Raw genomic sequence first — 27,226 nt, 5'->3', positions numbered from 1 at the left:
CCCAAAGGGGCTCTGTGAGTGACTTTTCCTCAGTTTCCCACACTCTCTCAATTCACTACTTTCAATGGAGGAACAATAGAAGTGTGTCTTATTGCACATCACATTAGCTATTGAGTTTTGGGGGCACAGCTGCCCTAAACTTTTAGAGCACTAAGATGACAGTAGCAGTTTTGGTCCAACACCTGAAATTACTGATGACCAAACTAAACTCACTGAAATGGAATTGTTATACATTCTGATACACTGAAAATACATTTATGTAATATATGCATGTCAGTAAAAACAAAATCACATTCATGCCTCCTGGAGAATATTTATGATTAATTCTCATTAAAGTCACTTTCACATGCCAACTAAAACAATTCATGCAATGTCTTGTCATGTCTTTCCTGGTTGAATAAAGGGAAAAAATGTAATTATGTGTGGATAGAAATGTCTAACTTTTACCTTACGTGGTAGACTTAGAATGAAGCACCCAGAGAGGTATCCATTAATATGGATTCAGTGTTGCATTCTAATGAATTCAATATCCTTGTTTACAGTAATGGGTAATAGTAGGCTTTATTGTTTCTACATGTGGAATTTCATGAATCAGTAATGTAACTGTGGTGGAAAGTTGCCATCAAACCAAACAAGATTTAATTTAATGATTTGTGTATTTATTCAGATTGACTCAGTAATTCATATCATTAAATACCTTAATTTAAGGTACATATTTAAATATAAATAAAGTGATTAAACAACAAGACAAAGGATATACAGTTACTGTCTTTATAAAAGACAACATATTGTACCAAAATAAACACAAGGTTTTACAATGAGCGTGAAGTTTTCACCATCTGCAACGTGCATATTATTCAAATCATGTGAGCCTCATTTTCACACAAAGTGTTCACACATTAAGTCTGATCTTAAAACAGATCAAATATCGATAATCACAGAGTGATGATAACAGGTACTGTGTAATACCCAGTTTGGGTAAAAATGTGTCATGGAGGAATAGTGATGCTGCAGCTCAAGTTGATCAATATGAAATAGATAACTGATACAGATAGCTGTTTGAGGGGTGGGCGCTGATTTATTTATTTTCCTCGCGCTACAGACGGCTTTATCGGTCCGGTAATACAGGACTAGTACACATGTTTTTTTTTTTACAGAAGATGCGCAATATAACGTCAATATGACCATATCACTACACAAATGTATTGGCAACAAAGCAAACATGTTTTTTCTCTCTTATACGTTCCCCTTAAAAAATATAAGTCATAAACATTCACAGACAGATTGGTGATATAACACCCATTTTGGGATAAAAGTCCTCATGGAGGGATATTCAAGTTATTGTTGATTATTGTAATCAACACATGTTTAAAATATATTACAAAAATGTAGTGCTCATCAATTGGATCATTTCTTTCGAAAAACATGTCAACTTGTCCAGTACAACTGAATTTAAAAGTCTCAATCACAGCTGTACTTAAAAAAATCGACATAAGCAGAAGATGAAGAAGATGTCTTCCTATTCGCGTTACTGTCCATGACATTAATCTAAGACCAACATGGTCCATTGTGTTTGTCTGGGGAGCTCATCTGTGGCAGGTCACTCTCCCTTCTCTTCTTAGTATCTGGAAGTGACTCAGCAGTCTACACTGGGACACAGAGAAGGAGTAACCCTAATTGGCTCGTGCTGAGCAGGATGATGAGCTCACTGGCGGGTACTGTCATCTCAGGAAGAAAACTCTCATCTCCAGGATGTCAGCTTTCTCCAGCTTGGAGTCAGACTGCTGGTTGAGGATCTCTGGACCAAGGAGAGACTTGAGCTGCTCAATGCTGCTGTTGATACAATCTCTGCGTAACTTTTCCACCACTGGCTTTCTTAGCTGCAAGAAGAGAAGAGTCATTAATAACCTTATTTAGGAATATGGCATTATTGAAAGAAACAATCATTAAAATGTAATTAATTTCCATGAATTTGAATCTTCAATTTACTTTATTGGTCAGATTCAGGTGCTCCTTAGAGTAGATTATAGCTGAAGTGATTGTAGGCTCCATGGCTTGATCTCTGTGTTGTAGAGGTCTCTGTGTAGAAAGTGAATCTGATTTCTACTGGCTTCCTCTCTCCTATATATATAGTCCCAAATCTGCATATGAATGTCTGAGTATTGCACTCTTTGGAGTTTCTCACAGTCTGTAGCCAATGGGTGAGCTTCGGAGGACAATAAGGAATGTTTCCCAGAAGCCCTCGGCAGCACCCTTCCCACCTCTGAGTTTCACAGCACAGCTGGCTCCCTGCACAAAGCTGAGTGTGCTCCAGTCACATGCCCTCTTCTCTCTGGAGCTGGGAGCCACAGAGACACACGGCTTCCCACACTTCTGCATGCAGTCTGCAGAGCCCTGACACACAATAGAAGTGTGTCTGCTATCACAAAGACCCACTGCCTGTTCCCATGCAGGGACACAGGGCAAACCATCTGGTTCAGCTATAACTCACTTCAGAAAGACACTCTTTCAAATACAAACAAATCAGTTTCAATTTGTACAAACACCAGTTTCCAAAACTTCAAAAGCAAGCAAACAACCTTTTTGATATATTTTTATTTCAACGTATCACATAAATGTTCAAATTTGATATAATTGACCCCTTAGGATATGGGAATAATTGATCCTATTTATGTGGTCAAAACTTTCATGTGGCAAAATATTGGACTAAGCTGGCCATGCGATGGCCAGTTTATAGTCCAATGTTTTGCTGATGGTTGGCTATCAATCTAAAGACAGGTAATCCATGCAACTATGTGCTCATCACTGTCTTTATCATATTCCTACTATAAATGGTCATGTTATAAATAAAGACTCGTGTTGTTGTGTTTTCTGTGATGCGTATATGTGTTGCAATGAGCACAAAGACTTGTGATCCTAGCATATGTGCCATATTTGAATTCCGATGATTTGTATTGACATGGGTACATGATTTCTGACATGGGAACCTGACACGGGAACGTGATTTTTCTGAGTACACATGGGCAGAGACATGTTCCCACGGACTAACGTGGCTGACCTCTTTGCACTATGGCATCAAGAACAACATCCCACCTGTCCTGTGTGGAATCTGCTATTATTCCCACTGACTATTGTCCCACCATCCGAGCCCTCTGATTGGCTGCAGAGTGCATGACAGCGTAGGAGGAGGCACATAAATAAATAGAAAGTGGAGATGCGGAGTTCACTAATGAAGACTCTCTAGGCATCAGCTGACCCAAGACCAGCAGCAACGCAGCACAGCAGAGGAGCTACCACAACACAAACGCTAGAGCAAGACCTACCAAGACCAACTTTTCCACTTTTTTTTGACGAGCTTCAAACTCAAGACCAATATCTAAACATGCCAGCCTACATGGACATCACTCTTCAGGACAGCATGAACGTGAACGATCAGCACATTAGGTAAGACCAGGTTAAATTACACTGAAATACTTTAATAAGATGTTCAAATTAATAGAAACTGTGTGTAAGAGAGAATAGGTGTCCATGATTGTCTTGTGTTGTTTTTAGGTGTAAACTCTCTCTGTTTGAGAGGAAATGCATCAGTAGTATGGAGAAACTGAAGATAGTCATTGGAGGACACGTCCAGAACGGGATCCCTACATCTCCCATATCTCCTATTTTGGAGAAGACGGTGTCCTTTTTCACTCCGAAGAAGGCCTTGGTGTCACCCACCGGCTATTCCAAATGTTCCAGGGACATGCTGCGCCTTTTTCCCGCTCCAGAGGAGGACATTGTACCACTGCTTTGAACAATGAATTGAGAGAGACGCATGGATGTGGAGGTTATAGGTCAGGGGTCACATACTGGGCTGAGACTAGGGTCTGAGACAAAATGATCACTGCACTGTGAGATACAAACCCGTGGGAAGGGCATGAATTGAGCTTAAGGCAAGCAGAGCACAATATACTGTTTATGTGCAAATTCTGCTCAGATTATATGTGCCATTTCTACGTCTGTTCCCACCATGGTGAATGGTTGGTTGTCTTATTTGGACCCGACTGTCAGAGACAGGTCTGGAACCTATGCTTTTGTTTTACATGACATTTAAAGCTGCAGATTCATTTGAAATGAATTGTGTGCATTGATATAAGCAGAGTTGTACTGCTTCATTCTTTCTGTGAAATGATGAACCAAATACATTGTTTCAAGGAGAAATAATGCCTTGATTCAAGTTGGAAAATAAATCTACACGCATACCTTTATTTTTGGAAAGGAACAGTGCATTGTTGTGCATGATACATAAAGTAAATGTTTATTTTATTGTAAGACCCCAAAGGGGATTTATATTCTTGTTAATATTGTAGTTTATTTTTGTAAGCTAATAAAACTGCAAACAAAATCCACTTTTCTTTTGTCTATTCCTCATATCTGGGATTTTTGTCTGAAAATTAATACTGAATTTTACTGGCTTCATTTACCAGCCTATAGAAACTCAGGAGAAGGACATCTTCTGATTATTTGAACGCACTTCCTCAAAATGTGTACACTGCAAAAAAGTCCAAAGCATCACTATGGTTCTTCATATAAGGGACTTACCATTTCCCGCCAAGTGTGCACTTGCTTTCATGGATTTAAATGCATGGCACTGGTGAGCCATCATATTTCTTACACTAGTTCTTTCCTTTTAAATCCATGAGATGGAGTGAAAGAGGAGAGGGTAGATAGGGAATAGGATCGTTGAGTCTTTTGACATGTCCTGTATTATGTGCATCAGTTAATTAAGGCTTTGCAGTAAACCACCTGTAGGATAAGCCTATTTCGGGGCGTGACATTTCCATGACTAGATAACAGTAATTAGGAGTAATAACTAACATTAGTTACTAATTCATTACTAATTAATTATAGTAATTACTACTACATTACATTATTAATTACAACTACTGACAAGCAAATTGACAAGTAAATTAACACAGTACAAACCTCTTAGATCTAAAGTCCCCTGTTTTGGGGACCTACGTGGTTCTGGGACCAGTTCCAACTTATATTTTCGCATAGAAATCAACATTTTCGCTTATAAATGGATCATCTGTGGACACCGTAGATCGAAATGGCATGCATTGAGCAATAGCCCTGGTTCCCACACCGACACAGTAGTATATTTTTGAGCCTGCATGACATAGGATGTGAAATCTTATAGGTAGTCATTTTATAATTTCATTATACTAAATTTAGAAAACGTATAAGTCATTTCAAGACTTATTCATTCAATTGTGTTGAATAGGAAATACGTCATATGAAATATTTCACATTTTCATACTTTGATCATATTTGTACTGTGTACTTGAGCTTGTATCCTCAAAAGTGAATACACTTCAGCAATTTATAAAAAATGTTTTACCAGAAAGGTAAAATTTTAAACTTTCTTGGAGTATGCAGCATTACTAGTTATTGTTTATTGCCCTCTCACAGTAGCGACCCCTCATTCAAGGCAGGTGGGGCCAATTATTATAATTTTTATTGTATTTATTTTTTTGTGTAGGAGTTGGTAATGGGGCTGGTAATGTCCTCTAGTTGCGCCGTGATTGGCTCAGTGTTCTGTCACTCATGGGGACAATCTACAGAGAGAGCTTGAAAATTCAAGCCCATTGGGTGCTGCCATAGAGTTACATTAGAAGTGCCCATTCAAGAAGGCTCAAGGTCATTGGCCACAGATAAAATGACGTCAAATCTACCGTAGCTTTGAATGGACTGATCAGGTCAAAGTCAAACTTTCAAAAACTTAGCTAGCAATTTAGACAAGCAGTCATCATTGTGAATCACGTCAACAATCTACTGGCAAATCCTTTCCATCCTTGTCATATGAAGAGAAATTATAGACAAAATGTATCGGTGTTCATCGATCATTGGACATAAACATTACACAACAAGTTGGAAATGGCAAATTCACTAATGAGTGCGTTGGAAGGAATCAGTGGCTAACCGCAAGCGTTGCAAAGCAATCACTAGCCTCCTATTCAGTGGAGAGGGTGTGTGGTCCAAATCTGGGTTTAAAGGTCTCTTTTCCAAGCTTAAAAGGATAAACATTCAACACCATGGGCCAGAAAAGGTTGAATACATTGGCCATGCTGTCAATCCAGCATGACTTCTGCCGCATTCAAAACAACTGGAAACTGAACTGGGAAATCTCAGACTTCAGTGAGTTCAAGACAACTGGGAACTCAGAAAAAAAAACGAGCTCCAACTGGGAAAATGTGTTTTGAATGGTCATCCAACTCGGAATTCCAAGTCGGTAACCGGGGCCCCTTTCTAGAGCTCTGACCTGAAGATCACTGACATCATGATTTTACCTTGTTTTTTTTCAGAGTTCCCGTTTGTCTTGAAAGCACCATAAATCCAGAGAATGCCAGACTTTAATGAAAAAGTTTGATGACTAAATTTTCCCACAAGGACCTCTATGCCACCTTCCTGTTCAAGTGATTACAGCACAACAAGGTGAGTCCAAAAATGTATTGTACCCTGCAGCATAAATTATGTAATATGCCAGAGAGATATGTATACAGTAGCAAAAAAGAGACCATGTTTGTACGCAGCTTTATTAACTCAATGAAATCTTTTTTTTTTTTTACATTGTTTGCAAATTGATATGTGACGTGCCAAAAATGTGAGTCTCAAAAGAGCCCCACCTGCCCTGAATAACGGGTCACCACTGGTTGTGTAGTAAACTGTTAATAGCCCATGTGCCTCAACCTAATAATTTGGTCCCTTTCCCCCTAATAACTTAGCCTACTGTTCTGACTTGGTGGTAACATGTAGCCTATAGCCTGTTTTAGAGAAATGTAATCAGCAAATATTGTAAGAGCTTTCATTGTCTGTTTATATGACCCCTTTATTTATCCTATGGTGCTGACTTGGTGTACAGGGAGAATTTTGTAAAAACGGCCCATGTTCTGAATTCTGTCGCTGTATATTTCAAAAGTGCTGAACAAATAGTTATATTGACTACGTCCGTCCTAGCTCGCTCATTAATGTCTTATTCAAAATGACAGATTGCCTCTTATTCTCTCGTAGTCCCCTTATGTACATAGTTTGTACATCTCAAATGTCAATAGAAATCACATTTCTTTAAGCAAGTCAGCCATATCAGCGATGTTTTTTAAAAGGCAATGAAGAGGCTGAATGAACTGTTTCACAGACAAGGCTCTGCTTGATAGCCTGGGATAGCAGTGGTAAGAATTCACTCCATGATGCTGGAAAGAAAGCTCTGCTGTTGGGACAGCTTCATGTAGGCCCCGTTATAGTGCAATGTATGTGTTGTTTAGTGTTGTGCAGTGGCTTTGTTGGCATGCATACAAAATATTTATTTGAGTTTGCCCCACCAAGATTCAAATTCTAAAATCCCCACTGGTCACGGTAAAAGTGCAATTAATGTATTGTTTACTTTGTGTTGTGTAGTGGCTTTGCTGGCACGCAATAAAGTGGGGAGTTTGCCCCACCAAGATTTACATGCTAAAATCGCCACTGCCCTCTCATGATAAATAATTAGCTTTCTGAATTATTTATATTACTGTATATTTTCGCTTGTAGTCACAAGAAATAGGCAGCATACGAATTTCTGTATTTCCTGCGCTACTAATTTGGGGGGGGGGGAATAAATAATAATTTTAAAGATTTAGACATTTGAAATTTCAATGGAGTGTAATTAATCAAACAAACATAAGAATTGTTTTCGATGATTGTTTTTATTCGCATCGACTTGATTTGAAGATTTACATTCATTTTGAAAACATGTTTTCAAGCTTGACAATAACTTCTCGGAAGGCGAGTGATACTTATAAACTCACATAGTGACACAAACCATTACACATGTTTTAACTCTTCTCGTAATCGAGAGGAAGTAACTTATTCTGGCTTAAATGCAAATATCATTTTTATAATTATGACATATGATACTGTTTGCATGTTTTAATATCAATATCAAAACAGGACAAATAAGAATTACATTTGCTCACTAGTCTTTCCACTAGGAAGACAGTGAACACCATTTCATAAATTATTATTTTTTTAAACTTCCCCACAGGGAAAAATACAAAATATATTCACTTTATAAAAATGAAACAGAATCTTATTCGTGAAACGAAAATAAAACCAGAAGATTCAATTGATGCTCTTGTAATCAAGAGAGGATAATTAAAATACTGACATTGTTAAATGCCCTTTTCATTAAAACTAAAACTTATAGTATAAACTCCTGCAAATGCAGAAAATGAGGATGAAATCGTCAGTAATGTGGAGTTGGAAATGTCCTGCTTGAGCAGACGAGGAAGAAGATCTCTTCCTATTCTCATTACTGTCTAACATCCATAACATTATTCTTAGACCAACATGGTCCATTGTGCTTGTTTGAGAGTGGAGTTCCAGTCTGTAGGACTCTACCAGGGCCTCCAGAGGGCGCTGTTGACTGGACTCTTCTCTTTGCTGATGCTGTGCTGGACTGGGGAGCTCAGCTGAGGCAGGTCACTCTCCCTTCTGTTCTTATCAGAGGATGGTTGCAGGCTCTGAAAGTCCAGCAGTAAGTGGCTCAGCAGTTTTCTCTGAGTCTGTGTCTTCACCTCATCCGTGGACAGGAAGAGTACAATCTCTTGGACACACCTGGAGTAACCCTGATTGACAGGTGCTGAGCAGGAGGAAGAGCTCACTCGCTGGTACTGTTGCTGTCGTCTCAGGAAGCAAACTGTCATCTCCAGGATGTCTGCTTTCTCCAGCTTGGAGTCAGACTGCTTGTTGAGGATCTCTGGACCCAGGAGAGACTTGAGCTGCTCAATGCTGCTGTTGATACGGTCTCTGCGTAACTTCTCCACGACTGGCTTTCTAATCTGCAAAAAAATAAGGAGTGTCATTTATAACATTGTTCTAAAATATATCAGAGGTCTGATAAAAAGATGACAACTATTATCAAGGAACGAATCATAAAGCAAGTTGTAATTTCAATTTACCTTGTTGGTCAGAGTCAGGTGCTCCTTGGAGTAGATCATTGCTGAAGTGATTGTAGGTGCCATGGCTGGATCTCTGTGCTGTAGAGGTCTCTGTGTAGAAAGTGAATCTGATTTCTAATGCCTTCATCTCTCCTATATGTAGTCCCAAATCTGCATATGAATGTGTGTGTCTTGGGCTTGTTGGAGTTTCTCACAGTCTGTAGCCAATGGGTGAGCTTGGGTTCTTAATGCTGGGGACAATGGTCACATCTCAGGGGAACAGGTGGAGGGGTGGTGGGTGATGGAGAGTGACTCGGAGCGCTGTGTGACTCTGGGAAAGTGGTGACCCCCAGATCTGCTGCCTAATGGATCAATGACACAGACAGTGCACACTCTCATCATCAAAACTTACTCGTGCGGGACTGACACATATCTTCTGCATTAAAACTTACACTGCTTTCTTATTCATTTTATTGGAAGATTCATAGCCTACCGTATTGTATTTGGTGACTGCATTATGAATATGACCTCTTTATTTCTTATCCTGAATAGAAAAATGGCTTCCTGCAAATTCTGTGCAAATTCAGTATTTTAGCTTGTTTGCGTGTTTGCTTTATCCATAAAAAGTTTGTACACGTTTGAGATTCATTCATAATTATTCATGCTAAATGTTTTTTTCATTATCATGAAGTAGCATAATTAGCATAATGGGATGAATTCTTATAGTAGACAGAGAAAATAGCAACATGAGCAAAATGTAGATCGATATTGGAATGACTTCATCATCGTTTCTCATAACTATTTGAGAGAAATGTTGCAATTATTTTCCTATTATTCAGAGTGGAGGGAATACACTTCCAGTTTCGGAAGTCCAGAGGTAGCAGATGTGTCCTCTGGCTTAAGCCTGGTGGTCAGTGTGAGTAGAGTGCTGATCTGAGTTTCCCACACTAAGTCCTGTGTGCTGTGATCAATGCACTACAAAAGGTGCTCAGTGGACCATTAGTGATGGCTATTGGATCTGTGTTGTACAATAGACAGATTCTGACATCACAGACCATCTGGATTCTGGAGGGAAACTCCTGCACTGGCTGATTCAACACATATTCTTATAGGTACAGACCATGTATCCAAGTTAGTCCAAGTCAATGTCTGCAATTCAATCTGTTTTCTAAATGGTATTTAAGCTGATATTGATTCTCTTTGTCCTAGACAATAGCTATATTTTAAAGGAAACATTTGATGTTTTTGCAAATGATGACATAAAATAATAAGATTTCCTTCCAGAAAGATAGGAATAGTGTAAAAAAAATTACGGAACCAAATAGGCAAATCACAGTTTAGTATGACTTGTTAAATGGGATTGTCTCTACACAAGCAGTTCCCATCAAGCCCCTGGGGTTAAGTTTGTTTCTTAGATATTTGTCAATTTAGATGATGGTAAACACAAATATTTTGACTAATTGATTATTTGATATAGTCTCGGTAGCCTATACAAGAAGCAACAAGTTTAATAAAAAATCCTGAAGGGTTAACCATACAGCAAGTTATTATTGGCCTTATTTCATTAGCATTAGTATAAGGACTGTAACAATACATTTCAAAATAAGACTATGAAGTTTATGATTTTCACCAGACACTTTATTTACTTTTTTTGGTTTGGGAAATTATGTGAACATTTACTAAACATAGGCCTAGGCTTCTGAAATATAACAATCAAAATTCCTCTCCCTATCCCTTAATCCCCCCCCCCCGCCCTCCCCCATGTAGGGGTCTGAGTCTATTGTCCCAAAGAGGCTCTGTGAATGAGTTTTCCTGGGTTTCCCACACTCTCCCCATTGACTGCTTTGCTTTCAATGGAAGAACAGAAGTGTGTCTTATTACTCATCACATTAGCTATGCAGTTGAGTCCCAGACAAAGAAGGATACTTACTCTGTGTCTGCCCACCTGACTATGATGAGGGTATCAATAAGCTTTATTTTTATGAAACACTTAGAAAATCTACCATGCATCAAAGTACGTATTTAAATAACAAATAATCAAATACACATATATTTGAAGTTTGAACCTAGGTTTGCTAGTGATACATATCTCATACCTCTAAACCCTCAACTAAATTCACTAACACAGAATATCACATACAGTGCCTTCAGTATTCACACCCCTTGACTTGTTCCAAATGTTTGTGTGTTACAGCCTGAGATTTTTTGTCACTGGCCTACACACAATACCCCATAATGTCACAGTTGAATTATGTTTTTAGAAATGTTGACTAATTAATACAAAATTAAAAGCTGATATGTCTTGGTTCAATTAAGTATTCACCGCATTTGTTACGACAAGCCTAATGAATTCAGGAGTAAAAATGTGCTTAACAAGTCACATCTTAAGTTGCATTGACTCACTTTGTGCAATACTAGTGTTTAATGTGATTTTTGAAAGACTACCTCATCTCTGTACCCCACATATACAATTATCTGTAAGGTCCCCTTGTCGAGCTGTTTATTTCAAACATATATTCATCCACAAAGACCAGGGACATTTTCCCAATGCCTCGCAAAGAAGGTAGATGGTAGATGGGTTAAAAAAAAGCAGACATTGAATATCCCTTTGAGCATAGTAAAGTTATTACATACACTTTGGATGGTGTGTCAATAAACCCAGTCACTACAAACATACAAGCATCCTTCATAACTCAGTTGCCAGAGAAACCGCACAGAGATTTCATCATGAGGGCAACGGGTGACTTTAAAACAGTTTCAGAGTTTAATGACTGTGATAGTAGAAAACTGAGGATGGATCAATAACATTGTAGTTACTCCACAATATTAACCAAAATGACAGAGTGAAAAGAAAGAAGCCTGTACAGAATTCAAATATTTCAAAACATGCATCCTGTTAGCAATAAGGCACTAACGTAAAATTGCAAAAAATACGGCAAAGAAATTAACTTGATGTCCTGAAAACAAAGCGTTATGTTTGGGGGCAAATCCAACACAACACATCACATCTTAATATTTTAAAGCATGGTGTTGGCTGCATCATGTTATGGGTATGCTTGTCATCGGCAAGGACTAGGGAGTGTTTTTGGGAATAAAAAGAAACGGAATAGAGCTAAGTACAGGCAAAATCCTAGAGAAAAACCTGGTTCAGTCTGCTTTCCAACAGACACTGGGAGAAAAATTCACCTTTCAGCAGGACAATAACCTTAAACACAAGGCCACATATACACTGGAGATGCTTACCAAGATGACATTGAATGTTTCTGAGTGGCCTGGTTACAGTTTGACTTAAATCGTCTTGAAAATCTATGGTAAGACTTGAAAATGGCTGTCTAGCAATGATCAACAACCAACTTCACAGAGCTTGAAGTTGTTTAAAAATAATAATGTGCAAATATAGTACAACTCAGGTGTGCAAAGCTCTTAGATACTTACCCAGAAAGACTCACATCTGAAATCGCTGCCAAAGGTGATTCTAACATGTATTGACTCAGGGGTGTGAATACTTATGTAAAATAAATTAGATATTTCTGCATTTCATTTTCAAAAAATATTCTAAAATGTCTAAAAACATGTATTCCCTTTGTCATTATAGGGTATTGTGTGTAGATGGGTGAAGAAAAAAATTATTTAATCAATTTTGAATTCAGTCTTTAACACAACAAAATGTAGAAAAAGTCAAGGGGTATGAATACTTTCTGAAGGTACTGTAACTACTGGATAATCATATATTTATTGATGACGTTCATAAGCCATTGCATCTTTATTTCCTTGGATCTAAGATTTTAGGATGTCAAATGATCAGTACTTGGACTCTAAGGCAAAATATAGGATTTTGAAAAAAACACACAAACAATCAGATACATTGAATGATTTCTTTTATTTTCATATAGAATAGTTCTTCTTAATTTTGTGATGAAACATTCCTACAATTGCTTGAAAACATCTTAAAGACACATCAGAGTGTGGGTTATACAAAATCTCCATAGAAGCAACTACAAACAAATGCATTTCTTACAGATACATATCTCAATATGATATGAGCATTTCAATGCTGTAACATTGGTAGTGCATCACAAAAAAACAGTTTTGAATGTCAAGCAAATCAATTAAAGATTTGTAAGTTACAAACAAGAAAATATTATCTGAAATTCCTTCACAGAATCATAGTGTTGCATAATTCAAGAATTTAAACATTCTTTGTGTGCTTGCTCACCCAATGTGGGTAATAAATAGACTATAATGGGTCAATGATGAATGATAATTCAAGACAAATCTTCGAAGAAGATAAATTCACACAAAAACATCAAAAATATTATGAAATGAATTGTTCCTTTGTGGTTGTTTTGCATTTTCTGAACAATGCAGATTATAAACCATCTTTAACAGATTAAGGAATTTCGTCTTACATAGTAAGAATAACTTTACGTGATACTCATGTTACATGAAAAGTGATGATATTTCCTCACAGAGGAAAATAAAAAAGGTCATATCAATATGAACTTCCATTGGGAAGGCTTTTTCACATATTAATTAAAAAACAATAAACACAATCAAAACATAACTTTTAAATGTCCTGCATAAGCAAAAGATTATGTCTCTTTATATTGTCATTACTGTCCACAACATTAATGTAAGACCAACATGATCCATTTTGTTTGTTCGAGTGGAGCTCCGGTCTGTAGGACTCTACCAGGGCCTCCAGAGGGCGCTGTTGACTGGACTCTTCTCTTTGCTGATGCTGTGCTGGACTGGGGGACTCATCTGAGACAGGTCACTCTCCCTTCTGTTCTTATCATAGGATGGCTGAAGTATCTGCAAGTGGCTCGGCAGTCTTCTCTGGGATGTGTCTTCACCTTATCTTTGGACAGGAAGTGCCCAATCTCTTGGACACTCCTGGAGTAGCCCTGATTGACAGACAGGTGCTTAGCATGAGGAGTAGCTCACTGACTTGTACTGTTGTTGTCGTATCAGGAAGCAAACTGTCAGCTCCAGGATGCCTGATTTCTCCAACTTGAAGTCTATGATCTCTGAATAACTTTTCCACCACTGGCTTTCTTAGCTGCAAGAAGAGAAGAGGAGAGTCATTAATAACCTTATTCTGATATGGCATTATTGAAACAAATAAACCATCCATCAAAGTAAATAAATGTCCTTGAATTTGAATCTTCAATTTACCTTGTTTGTCAGAGTCAGGTGCTCCTTGGAGTAGATCATTGCTGAAGTGATTGTAGGTGCCATGGCTGGATCTCTGTGCTCTAGAGGTCTCTGTGTAGAAAGTGAATCTGATTTCTAATGCCTTCATCTCTCCTATATATAGTCCCAAATCTGCATATGAAAGTGTGTGTCTTGGGCTTGTTGGAGTTTCTCACAGTCTGTAGCCAATGGGTGAGCTTGGGAGGACAATAAGGAATGTGGAGCTGCCACATGCTCAGTGTTCTTATTGCTGGGGGACAATGGTCACGTCTCAGGGGAACAGGTGGAGGGGTGGGGGTGATGGAGAGTGACACAGAGCGCTGTGTGACTCTGGGAAAGTGGTGACCCACAGATCTTGGGATCGATGACACTGACAGAGCACACGCTCATCATCACAATTTACATATGTGAGATTGACTCAAATACTTTTCAATAAAACATAAAATAATTTTAGGTTTTTGCATTTTAGATAATTATTACTGTTCTGACATTGTAAAAAATGCAATCCAATGTAAGGCACTTTGAATGGGTTCAAATACCTGCTCATATAGCCAAATTAGTCGAATTCAACAACTTATTTCCACTATTATAACTGCCATGTTGTTTAGCTGTTCAGATGATTCAGAAAACATTAATTTTCTTTTTTCAATAAATGTACTGATTTATAAGGTAATATAAATTGTTGCTTCATTATATTAATATTAATTGTTGCTTCATTATATTGCTTCATTATATTAATTGTTGCTTCATTCACTTCCTGAAGTGTCTCTTTTCCCCCACTGAGACTCACAGGTGCTGGTGGGACTAATGAAAGACAATGAACTGTCTCTGCTCTCTAGAGCTTTCCCACACTCTGCCCATTGCGATACCTTCAAATAAACAATAGAAGTGTACATTTTAAATGTTAATTAATCTCTACACAAGCAGTTTCCAACATGCCCTTGGGATTAAAGCTCATGAGTACAATATTTCTCAATGAGGAAATAGACAAACACAAACATTTTGACCTGAGGTAAATGTTGTCACATGAGTTGTTGGAACATTCGTCACATTCACCACTGCATCAAAACAGTGGTGGCAATCTCATTTACGACTAATGAGAAACAATGGAAGACAGTGGAAATGTTTACTTTACTTAATTGCATTTTAGTTTTAGATGGACATTGCACTTAATCAACATTACTGTAGAAGTGCCCGTATTAGCCAGCCGGCTAATTTTCATCATAGAATTTGGAATGTAACTATGAAACAGTCACAAGAAATGTTAACAAATCAATGATGAAAGTACTTTTTAAAATAAAGTGTTTCACATGTTCGCTTTCAAAGGATAAATTAATAAGAGAGCCATCTCAGAATTTGAATATAAAGAAACTATTGAGGATATTAATCGATGGCTGAAAGAGGATGAGGGATGCATTTGGAATGTATTGGGAACCCCAACAACATCTATTCAAACCCCTCCTGCCATGCAGTGGGTCTTTGTGATAGCAGACACACTTCTATTGTGTGTCAGGGCTCAGCAGACTGCATGCAGAAGTGTGGGAAGCCGTGTGTCTCTGTGGCTCCCAGCACCAGAGAGAAGAGGGCATGTGACTGGGGCACACTCAGCTTTGTGCAGGGAGCCAGCTGTGCTGTGAAACTCAGAGGAGGGAAGGGTGCTGCCTGGGACTTCTGGGAAACCTGCGCCTGTAGATAGATAGATAGATAGATAGATAGATAGATAGATAGATAGATAGATAGATAGATAGATAGATAGATAGATAGATAGATAGATAGATAGATAGATAGATAGATAGATAGATAGATAGATAGACAGACAGACAGACAGACAGACAGACAGACAGACAGACAGACAGACAGACAGACAGACAGACAGACAGACAGACAGACAGACAGACAGACAGACAGACAGACAGACAGACAGACAGACAGACAGACAGACAGACAGACAGACAGACAGACAGACAGACAGACAGACAGACAGACAGACAGACAGACAGACAGACAGACAGACAGACGAGACAGACAGACAGACAGACAGACAGACAGACAGACAGACAGACAGACAGACAGACAGACAGACAGACAGACAGACAGACAGACAGACAGACAGACAGACAGACAGACAGACAGACAGACAGACAGACAGACAGACAGACAGACAGACAGACAGACAGACAGACAGACAGACAGACAGACAGACAGGTCATCATCACCTCAGAGCTGCAGCACTCTGATGGAGTCACATTACCTGGAAGGTCGTCTGATACAGACGGACAAGTGTGAAAGGACTCCAATCTGATCAGTACTGTCTCAAACAGCTTTCAGGTAAAGTTACAACATTATGAGTAGCCTAGCAGTATTTTAAAGGTATGTGTCATCTCACACGTATGTAAGTTGTGGGATCAATGCCTGTGTCTTTGATCCCAACATTTAGCAGCAGATCTGGGGGTCACCACTTTCCCTGATTCACACAGCGCTCTGAGAGTCACTCCATCACCCACCACCCCTCCACCTGTTCCACTGAGATGTGACCATTGTCCCCCAGCAATAGGAACACTGAGCATGTGGCAGCTCCACATCACTTATTGTCCTCCCAAGCTCACCCATTGGCTACAGACTGTGAGAAACTCCAACAAGCCCAATACACACACTTTCATATGCAGATTTGGGACTATATATAGGAGAGATGAAGCCAGTAGAAATAACTCTACACAGAGATCTCTACAGCACAGGGATCCAGCCATGGGGCCTACAATCACTTCAGCAATGATCTACTATAAGGAGCATCTGACTGACCAAAAAGGTAAATTGAAGATTCAAGATTCACACTCCTCCTCTTCTCGCAACTAAGAAAGCCAGTGGTGGAGAAGTTACGCAGAGATCGTATCAACAGCAGCATTGAGCAGCTCAAGTCTCTCCTGGGTCCAGAGATCCTCAATCAGCAGCCTGACTTCAAGCTGGAGAAAGCCGACATCCTGAAAATGAGTTTGCTTCCTGAGAGGACGGCAACAGATCCAGCGAGTGAGCTCCTCCTCATGCTCAGCACCTGTCAATCAGGGTTACTCCAGATGTGTCCAAGAGATTGCACGCTTCTTGTCCAAGGATGAGGTGAAGACACATCCCAGAGAAGACTGCTGAGCCACTTCCAGAGCCTGCAGCCATCCTGTGATAAGAACAGACGGGGAGAGTGACCTGGCTCAGGCATCAGCAAAGAGAAGAGTCCAGTCAGCAGCGTCCATTGGAGGCCCTGGTAGAGTCCTACAGACTGGAGCTCCACTCATAAAGAAAACCTATGGATCACGTTGGTCTAAGAATAATGGTATGATTGTCATGGACATGAATGAGAATAGGAAGAGATCTTCTTTATCTTCTGCTCATGCAGGAGTTTCTAAAAGTCTTGCTCTGATGGAGACTGTTCATTTCAGTTTTACTGAAGAAGTTTTTCTAAGAAAATGATCCATACTATGAAAACTACATTTTTGTAGTGTGATGGTATTATATAATGAGTAACCTTTATGTTTTCTAAAGTGTGTTGATTATGTTGAATGGTTATTCATGAGCAAGTCCTCTATGAGGACTGTTACCCAAACTTTTGGTGATTGTCTAATGATCTGTTTTAAGGTCAAATCTTAGAGAATAAGCAATTGTTTCCACTACATTTGTGTACTAATATAGTTTTATTTACATTGTATTGAGCATCTTATATGAAACATGTATTAGTTATCCATTTGATAATGATGGACCTAAGCTACAGCATCACTGTTCCTCCATGATGAATATTTACCCAAGCTGGGTATTATACCTGTAATCATCACTCTGTGATAAGCAATACACTGATTTAAGATCAAACTTGTCAATTTTGTTTTATGTTTTGTGTAAAAATTATAAAACATTACCTGAATGTGTCTATTGCAGATTGACGAAAACTGTCTCCAAACTCTTGCTATTTTCAACAATCCAGTATGTCTTTTGTAAAGACAGTTAATGTAGCCTATATCCCCCATACTATTGTCTGGCAGCCCATACTCTGTCAGAGTATGACTTGGAGATTTTTCCAAGTCCTGTGTGTGATGTTTAATCACTTTGCACAATGTGTCTCATTGAGTACATTTTTTATAAATTCAAAATCAACCAAATGAAATACTTTTTCTTGTTCTTTACTTAGTTACATTTTCTCCTCTTTGCTATGACAGCCTATATTTCAGTTCAATAATGTGTAGGCCTAGGCCTAAAAGAGAAATTATTACAAATTACAGTGGTGGGAAAAAGTATTTCATTGTCATACTAGAGTACATGTAAAAAGTCAAAGTAAATGCAAATTCCTTATATAAGCAAATATTAAAGGCACAATTCTTTTTTTACATTTATTTATGGACCGATAGGGCACACTCCAATACTCAGACATAATTTACAAACCAAGTATTTGTGTTTAGTTAGTCAGATCAGACTCAGTAGGGATGACAAAGCGTTATATTAATAGGTGAATGCATTGGACCATACTGATGTCCTGTCTGAGCATTCGAAATGTAACGAGTTTTTGCGTGTTAGTGAAAATGTATGGGAGTAAAAAGTACATATTTTCTTTAGGAATTTATGTCAAAATAAAAGTTGTCAAAAATATAAATAGTAAAGTAAAGTACAGATATCCCAAAAGTAGTGATAATGATATGATAATGATTTTTGTTGCTCATCAAATGTGTACAAAATAGTTTCACAGTGTTCACCTATGTGTAGGCCTACAGCAAATATCACAGAAGACGAGAGATTTCCTAAAGCAAATATCACAGAAGTTCAGGGCCATGTTCAGTTGCCAAACGTTATTGAATGTTGCAGATAGAAATGCCATGGATAGAGCCAATGTGATTCCTTATTCTACATTTCAGAGAGGCATCTGAATGTTCCAAAACGTTGCGTCCTGCTGAACGCGTTCCACAGCAAAGGCTAGGCAAATGTGTCTTCGACTGACAAATTGCTGTAACATATTATGTGGTTAAGCTAATACTTAAAATACAGATCTAGGCGTTGTATGATCGGTCAGGCATCAGCAACGTCTAAGCTCTGGAACGCAGCCTTTTCCATCGAGGGATTTTCGATGTTTCATAGCTACCTGAACGTCATTGCGCAACACGTCTGTTACAATGGGCACACTCCTCTGCTTAGGTAGTTGCTTCGCCTGCCAGATCGCCTGGATAGGTATTTTAAGTATCAGCTAACCACATCATACCTTATAGCAATGATGACACAGTCGGTGATAGGTCGCATACCCTGCTCAGAGTTAGCATGAATCAACCAACGGTCGGGAACCACATTGCTATAACATATGATGTGGTTAGCTGATAAGTACAATACCTATCCAGGCGTTGTACGATCTGGTATGCGTCAGCAAAGGCTGGGCAGAGGAATGTGCCCATTGGTTGATGCATGCAACGTCTGAGCAGAGGAACACGACCAATGAGGGGATTTGATTAATCTGGGCCCGGCGCCTGGTTAGGGACTGTGAAAGTTGAATGCATTCGTTTTGAAGCTGGCTAAATCCAGGGAGTGAGCCAGGTGTCCTTGTGGAGTAATGAGTAGGGTTCTATTTTTTAACATGCAAAAGTTTTTTGTTTTTTTTTAAATATAAAAACGCTTTATCTACCTTCCCAATGAAAGCTAGTTTGAAAAATAAAACACGTTTTATGGAAAAGAGCACTGTCTATTGTGCTGACGCAGGACAGCGTATTTTCGGATTTTGCGCCACCCTGTCACTAAGTCATTTTAACTTTTTTGCTATTTTTATATAGAGACATAAAACTAAAACTTTTCAACTGAGGGGTCTAAGAACCATTTTGCCGCCTGGTGGAGCCGGGCCATGGACGATGCACCATGCTGCCTTGTTGACAACATGACGGAGCTGTAGTCAAGTGGGTCATGTCAGCCAGGCTACGAGCGGCGCAGAAAAGCATTCGATTGAGATAGGCGCTCATCCTGCCCGTTCACGTCACGGGCTCAGCATAATCGAATCCGCACAATGTCTACTTCCAAGATGGCGGCGGGATGTGAAAGAGTGGACAGTAGTCACAGCATGGATAAAAGCATAACTCTTCCACCCAACGAGATCTTCAGGAATTTGGAAAATGCAAAGAGGTTCGCAATAGACATAGGTAACGTTATACACTAAGTTGCATTTTCTATCGCTACTTGAATATGTTCAGTTGGCTTCTTACTTTGACAACACACACAGCCAGGCATTCACGAGAGGTTAGCAAGCAGCGACGTGTTGTCGTTCTGTCTGGCTAGCTAACACTGCAGTGTTTAGATTAACTAAATTAAGTACCTGTTGCTTCGAAGTTATTTTAGCGCCACTGGCCTGCTACAGACATACATGTTATCTAGTGGCAATTAACATTTTTATGGGCCAATTTAGCTGCAGTTTTCTCAACTGTCTAGCTAATTAAGTTAATTTTTACCACTGAGCCAAAGTGGCTGAGCTGTCAAACGTGTCTGACATGTTATTCCATGCTAACTAGGTAGCTACTACGATCAATTATCTCAAGAACGTTTTTTTTCCTAACAGGTGGATCTCTGACGAAACTCGCCTATTACTCCACTGTTCAACACAAAGTAGCGAAAGTACGGTCATTCGACCATACTGCAAAGGTAGGTGGTATACATAAACGTTGGAACACTGTCAGTACACTCAGCCTGGTGTCAGACTAGACGCAACATAGTATATGTACAACAGGGACACCCAAAATTTGGTTACATAAGACAGTAGGTGGATGGGTGGCCATATAACAGGAACGTTAAGCAACCAATGTTCCCTCTAAGCTGCACAAGTGCAAGCAGCTCCCCAGCGACTACCGCGCACGCAGAGAAGCACGAGATTGAACTTCACCCAACTTTCTAGAGTTTGGCCCGTTAGTTTACACTATCGTCGTTCCTTTACTGTGGGGATTGTGATCGAATCAACACAATATTAGCTACTTTAAATGCAACATAACAAAACAAACTATGCAAGAGATTTTGTTGTATGCAGAAGGCATTGGAGTAGGATTCTATTGCATTGCCAGGCAAGACTCAGGTCCGTACTCTACGCATACCGGTGCGCCATAACCAACCAGTGCTGCAGCAGGATCTGTGCCATTTATTTTGAACTGGACTGTTTTTACAGCATGAGCGGTCATGAGGTGATGCACTTGTTTTGTGATCAAAGCGAGAGCTACTTATAGCGACGTGTGCACGTTTGTTCATATCCTTTGCTAGTTAGTGAATTTTTAACAGTTATGGATAATTTGTAGTCAGCAATGGGAGAGTGATTGCTTCCTACAATACGTGTGCAATTCTAGACGTCTTTGAAAAGCGAGTCAGGTAAAGAGCTTTTCTTTGTCTTAAAGGGCCTGTGTTGTATTTTGAGACAGGTTTGAATAAGCTTAGTAGTAGTATGGGAATAATGATGCATTTTATTTTGTTAAGTGGTTTCTTGCATCAAACAACACATTTTCAGTTACCTTCTTGTCTGAAGGACAAGTGGATAAACAGGTTCATGTCAAGCCCTGCATGTTTTTTTCAAAAGTCTCATGGAATGTAGACCTACATTGAACACCACACATTGGCTGCTACTGTAGGCTGAATGATAGAACAGATATTTCCATGTTAAAATGTTATGGGATACATTTTCTTTATGGTTTTTGATGGTTGGCCACTCTGGAAGGCCTACATTATGATCAAATTGCCACAGTATTGTTCTTGGTCACTGTTATAACTAACTTAAAGCTGATTACAGCCAAAGGTGTTCACAATCGCGCGCCAGAAGTTGCACAGAATTTTCACAAAGTTCAATTTGGTGCTCAGCAGACCTGAAATTTACTCCGTGACAAAACAAATTAGGGGGAACATTGAGTTCGAATCTCATCATGGATAACTTTAGCATTTTAGCTAATTAGAAACTTTTCTACTACTTTTTTGCTACTTTGTATCTACTTGGCATGTTAACTAACCCTTCCCCTAACTCTAACCTTAACCCTTTTAGCTAACCCTTTCCCTAAACTTAACCCTAACCCCTAAAAGCTGCTGCATGGTCATCATAAATTAGCTTCAACCCTAACCCCTAGCCTAGCTAACGTTAGACAGAAAATCGTAACATATCATACGACGTGTGATGATCATCCACAAATTAGTACATACCATACAAAACATAACAAATTATACTAAATGTAGTGTCTTAGATTTATGTACAGAATAATACGAAATGCTCTAAAACCAGGTTGCAGCGCTGAGGTCCAATGGAGCAGAGGACATACGGTACATAAGAGCTTGGCCTTTTCCCTGTTAGATTTGCTCAACTCCTGTGTCCTCTTTCCTTTTGAAAAAGGTCAAAGATAATCGAGGAGAGTGAAAGTTGATAAAAATGTGCATGTATGAAATTAAGCTGTGGGAACTGGGAAATCTCAGACTTCCGACTGGGAAAAATCTTTAGAATTTTTCTAGAGCTTTGACGTGAAGATCACTGATGTCATGATTCGGGTTGCACATTTTGGGGAATATTCAGAGGTGGAAACTTTCCATGGGAATTAACAGAAATATATGCAAATTAATACCATTTTAAATGTAGACGTTTTTTGCATTGGCTATATTTACCATATCATATGGAGACAGAAACATAAACCTTTTACCTTATCATAAGTAGACATAATTGCAAATGATTAAATCCTTCCAATAGAAAGAAAATATAAAATGTAGATACGAATTGAACTTTAATTGAGTTGACTCTTCACATGGGATGAGTTCACTGAACTACAAAAGGGAAAATTAGAATGATCCCCAATGATCCAGCGCGTCTCCCAAAAACGTTTTCAACATACATTTGTAAAATGATAGTTTAGACACTAAAGCTTTGGTTGTCTTCCTCTCAGGCTTCCATGTCTTCTCTCTGGACCTCCTCAATGTCCACCTCTTGAACATCAGACTGAGGCCTCATCTTCACTGTCACTTTCCAGCCTTGTTGAGGATGGCTCGTTGTCAGGCTCAAAAAGCCTCAAATTTGCCTGGATGGCCAACAATTTGTCAACCATTGTATTGCTCAGCCTGTTGTGTGCTTTGGTCTGTGTGTTCCCAAACAATGACCAGTTGCGCTCTGAGGCAGCTGATGTTGGTGGGATTTGGAGGATGATGGAGGCAACGGGGGAAAGAGCCTCAGAGCCACAAAGTCCCTTCCACCAGGTGGCTGATGAGATATGTTGGCACGACTGCCATATTGCATCTCCATCCCAAAGCCCTTGCTTTGGAAGTGTAATTCGCCAGACTGCCAAGAACCTTTCCCTCATGTAGGCCAAGGTGGCGAGACATGGTAGTGATGACACCATAGGCCTTGTTGATCTCTACACCAGAGAGGATGCTCTTGCCGGCATACTTGGGTTCCAACATGTACGCTGTGGCATGTATGGGCTTCAGGCAGAAGTTTTCACGCTTTTTGATGTATTTCAGAACTGCAGTTTCCTCTGCTTGGAGCAACATTGAAGTGGGAAGGGCAGTATGGATTTCTTCTCTTACATCTGCAAGCAGAGTCTGAACATCAGACAGGATGGCATTGTCTCCCTCAATCCGTGCAATGGCTACTGCTATAGGTTTCAGGAGTTTCAGGCTGCTTACCACTCTCTCCCAAAATACATCATCCAGGAGGATCCTCTTGATGGGGCTGTCCATATCGGCAGACAGTGATATGGCCATTTCTTGGAGAGACTCCTTCCCCTCCAGGAGACTGTCGAACATGATGACAACACCCCAACGGGTGTTGCTGGGCAGCTTCAATGTTGTGTTCTTATTCTTCTCACTTTGCTTGGTGAGGTAGATTGCTGCTATAACTTGATGACCCTTCATATACCTAACCATTTCCTTGACTCTCTTTTAGTGTATCCATTGTTTTCAGTGCCATGATGTCCTTGAGGAGCATATTCAATGCATGATCAGCACAGTCAATGGGTGTGATGTGAGGGTAGGACTCCTCCACCTTAGACCAAGCAGCCTTCATGTTTGCTGCATTGTCTGTCACCAGTGCAAATATCTTCTGTGGTTTGTCATTGATGACTGCCTTGAGCTCATCTGCAATGTAGAGACCGGTGTGTCTGTTGTCCCTTGTGTCTGTGCTCTTGAAGAATACTGGTTGAGGGGTGGAGATGATGTAGTTAACTATTCCTTGATCGTTCAACCACCCATCAAAGATGATTGCAAGTCTGCTTTCCCTATGATTTGCTTGACCTTCACTTGAACTCTGCATCCAGCAATTCAGTAGATAAAGCATGTCTGGTTGGAGGGGTGTGTGCTGGGCGAAGAACATTCAGAAATCTCTTCTAATACACATTGCCTGTGAGCATTAGAGGTGATCCAGTTGCATACACAGCTCGAGCAAGACATTTATCAGCGTTTATCTATGTTCCTCCATTGAGTCAAAAAAACTTCTGATTCCAGGAGGACCATGAGCTGTTGCTATCGATAAGGTGTCTGATTCATCATTTTCACCTCGAATAGATGTAGAGGGAGAATTGTTAGAGGTTGCTTGTTGTGAGCGCTGAGGGAACTTTATGCACTTTACCAGATGATTCTGCATCTTTGTTGCATTCTTCACATATGATTTTGGCACAGTATTTGCAAATGTACACAGCTTTTCCTTCTACATAAGCTGGAGTGAAATGTCTCCACACATCAGATAGTGCCCGTGTCATTTTCCTGTAAAGATTAGGAAAAAAATAAAATGCAATTCCATGTACAGATAAATAGTTCAGCAGTTAGATTAAACAACTTCTTTGTAAGATAAATGTTTTAAAAATGAAACATGTATGGAAACAGGTGAATTAACACTCCTCAGTTAGCAGGCGTGCTACAACCCACATGACTGCAAAAATGAACTAGCAGAAATGACTAGTTAACAAAAAATCATGTATGTCATAAAATATATTCACCCCACCCGGTATTGTAATCAAAACTTACCAGAAAGCATGTAGTCCTTGGCTCAGACAGTGTAGTAATGTGGGCTCAATGGCAAGATCTTGAGAATCATTTGTACATGTGATGGAAGAATGCACTGTGCTTGCAGAGGGTTGCAATTCCATTGAATTGGGGATAGTTTAACCAAAGTATGCCACAAGACCTAGAATTGCCTTGTGTATCCACAAAAAAAAATGTTCACTGTTATAAGCTAACTTTTTTGTTGTTGATGTATTTAAGCAAAAATCCGCAAAATCCAGGGCTTAACATCCCATGAAAAATATCTGGAAAAATTCAGAAAATATTCCAGAAATTTCCGACCCTTTACAACCCTAGTCATGATTTGGCCTCGTTCCCAGTTATCTTGAAACTACCATGACGCGACATTGGGCAAATTACGTTTACTGGGTGGAATCCCAAAATAAATATACTAAGTGATAAAAACATTTTGCCTGTTGGCAGGAAATTTCATAGATAAAGGTTAAGTAGTATATATATATATATATATATATATATATATATATATATATATATATATATATATATATATATATATATATATATATATATATATATATATATATATATATATATATATATATATATATATATATTAAATGTTTGCCTGCTCGTCGAACATCTCATTCCAAAATCATGGGCATTAATATGGAGTTGGTCCCCCTTTGCTGCTATAACAGCCTCCACTCTTCTGGGAAGGCTTTTCCGCTTTCCGCGAGCTTTACTCAAAAGCCAGCCGATGCTTGGCGTTGCGCATGGTGATCTTAGCTTGTGTGCGGCTGCTTGGCCATGGCAACCCATTTCATGAAGCTCCAGATGAACAGTTCTTGTGTTGACGTTGCTTCCAGAGGCAGTTTGGAACTTGGTAGTGAGTGTTGCAATCGAGGACAGATGATTTTTACGTGCTACACACTTCAGCACTCAGTGGTCTCATTCTGTGAGCTTGTGTGGCCTACTAATTCGCGGCTGAGCCATTGTTGCTCCTAGACATTTCTTCACAATAACAACACTTACAGTTGATCGGGGCAGCTCTAGCAGGGCTTTCCTTTGTTGGAAAGGTGGCATCATATGACGGTGCCACTTTGAAAGTTACTGAGCTTTTCAGTAAGGCCATAATACTGCCAATGTTTGTCTATGGAGATTGCATGGCTGTGTGCTCAGTTTTATATGCCTGTCAGCAATGGGTTTGGCTTGAATCCACAAATTTGAAGGGGTGTCCACATACACTATATACACACACACACACAAGTATCTTTCGTATCAGTGAGAAATTTTCTACAAAGAAAATGTTAAGTTACTCTGACAGAGTTCATCTGTGGAGTTGGGAGAAACTTCCAGAAGGACAACCATCTATGCAGCACTCCACCAATCAGGTCTTTATGGTTGAGTGGCCAGACAGAAGCCACTCCTCAGTAAAAGGCACATGATAGCCCATTTGGAATTTGCCAAAAGACTCCTAAATACTCTCAAACCATGAGTAACAAGATTATATTGTCTGATGGAGCCAAGATTGATCTCGTTGGTCTGAATGCCAAGCGTCATGTCTGGAGGAAACCTGGCACCATCCCTACGGTGAAGCATGGTGGTGGCAGCATCACGCTGTGGGGATGTTTTTCAGTGGCAGGGACTGGGAGACTAATCAGGATTGAGAGAAAGATTAACAGAGCAAAGTACAGAGATCCATGATTTAAAAACCTGTTTTAGAGCACTCAGGACCTCAGACTGGGGTGAAGGTTCACCTTCCAACAGGACAACGACCCTAAGCACACAGCCAAGACAATGTAGGAGTGGCTTCGGGACAAGTCGCTGAATATCCTTGAGTGGCCAAGCCAGAGGCCGGAGTTGAACCCAATCGAACATCTCTGGAGAGACCTGAAAATCGCTATGCAGCGATGCTCCCCATCCAACCTGACAGAGCTTGAGAGGATCATCAGAGAAGAATGGGAGAAACTCCCCAAATACAGGTGTGCCGTGCTTGTAACGTCATACCCAAGAAGACTCATGGCTGTAATCGCTGCCAAAGATGCTTCAAAAAAGTACTGAGTAAAGGTTCTGAGTACTTATGTAAATGTGATTTTTCAGTTTTTGTA

At 39.6% G+C, this 27,226-nt stretch overlaps 2 protein-coding genes, 1 long non-coding RNA gene and 2 pseudogenes across 3 annotated transcripts in view; 2 read left to right on the top strand and 3 right to left on the bottom strand.

The window, feature by feature from the left end:
* Window positions 1–637: 637 nt before the first annotated feature.
* Window positions 638–2,104, bottom strand: LOC106582971 (uncharacterized). The gene is made up of 2 exons (XR_001323414.1): window positions 1,990–2,104; window positions 638–1,880 (listed from the first exon to the last, which is right to left on the bottom strand). It is a non-coding gene; the product is annotated as an uncharacterized lncRNA (long non-coding RNA).
* A 5,601-nt stretch (window positions 2,105–7,705) lies between these two features.
* LOC106582968 (transcription factor HES-5) lies at window positions 7,706–9,119 on the bottom strand. Its single transcript, XM_014166614.2, has 2 exons — window positions 8,979–9,119; window positions 7,706–8,858 (listed from the first exon to the last, which is right to left on the bottom strand). Exons 1-2 carry the CDS (start codon window positions 9,039–9,041, stop codon window positions 8,415–8,417), a joined length of 507 nt encoding a protein of 168 aa, XP_014022089.1. The 5' UTR covers window positions 9,042–9,119; the 3' UTR covers window positions 7,706–8,414.
* A 3,699-nt stretch (window positions 9,120–12,818) lies between these two features.
* Window positions 12,819–14,236, bottom strand: LOC106582970 (transcription factor HES-5-like; annotated as a pseudogene).
* A 1,445-nt stretch (window positions 14,237–15,681) lies between these two features.
* Window positions 15,682–18,297, top strand: LOC106582937 (transcription factor HES-5-like; annotated as a pseudogene).
* Window positions 18,298–19,927: 1,630 nt separating this feature from the next.
* LOC106582972 (4'-phosphopantetheine phosphatase) overlaps window positions 19,928–27,226 on the top strand; it is a 28,838-nt gene continuing 21,539 nt past the window's right edge. The window contains exons 1-2 of the mRNA XM_014166617.2: window positions 19,928–20,299; window positions 20,713–20,795. Of these exons, the coding sequence (XP_014022092.2) occupies window positions 20,167–20,299; window positions 20,713–20,795 (216 nt within the window). The 5' untranslated portion in view covers window positions 19,928–20,166. The remainder of the gene's footprint in view (window positions 20,300–20,712; window positions 20,796–27,226) is intronic.

Source organism: Salmo salar, chromosome ssa22 (assembly GCF_905237065.1).
Source record: "Salmo salar chromosome ssa22, Ssal_v3.1, whole genome shotgun sequence".
Classification (NCBI taxonomy): Eukaryota; Metazoa; Chordata; class Actinopteri; order Salmoniformes; family Salmonidae; genus Salmo; species Salmo salar.
The sequence above is the reverse complement of the archived record's forward strand: the minus strand, read 5'-3'. Positions and strand labels throughout refer to the sequence as shown.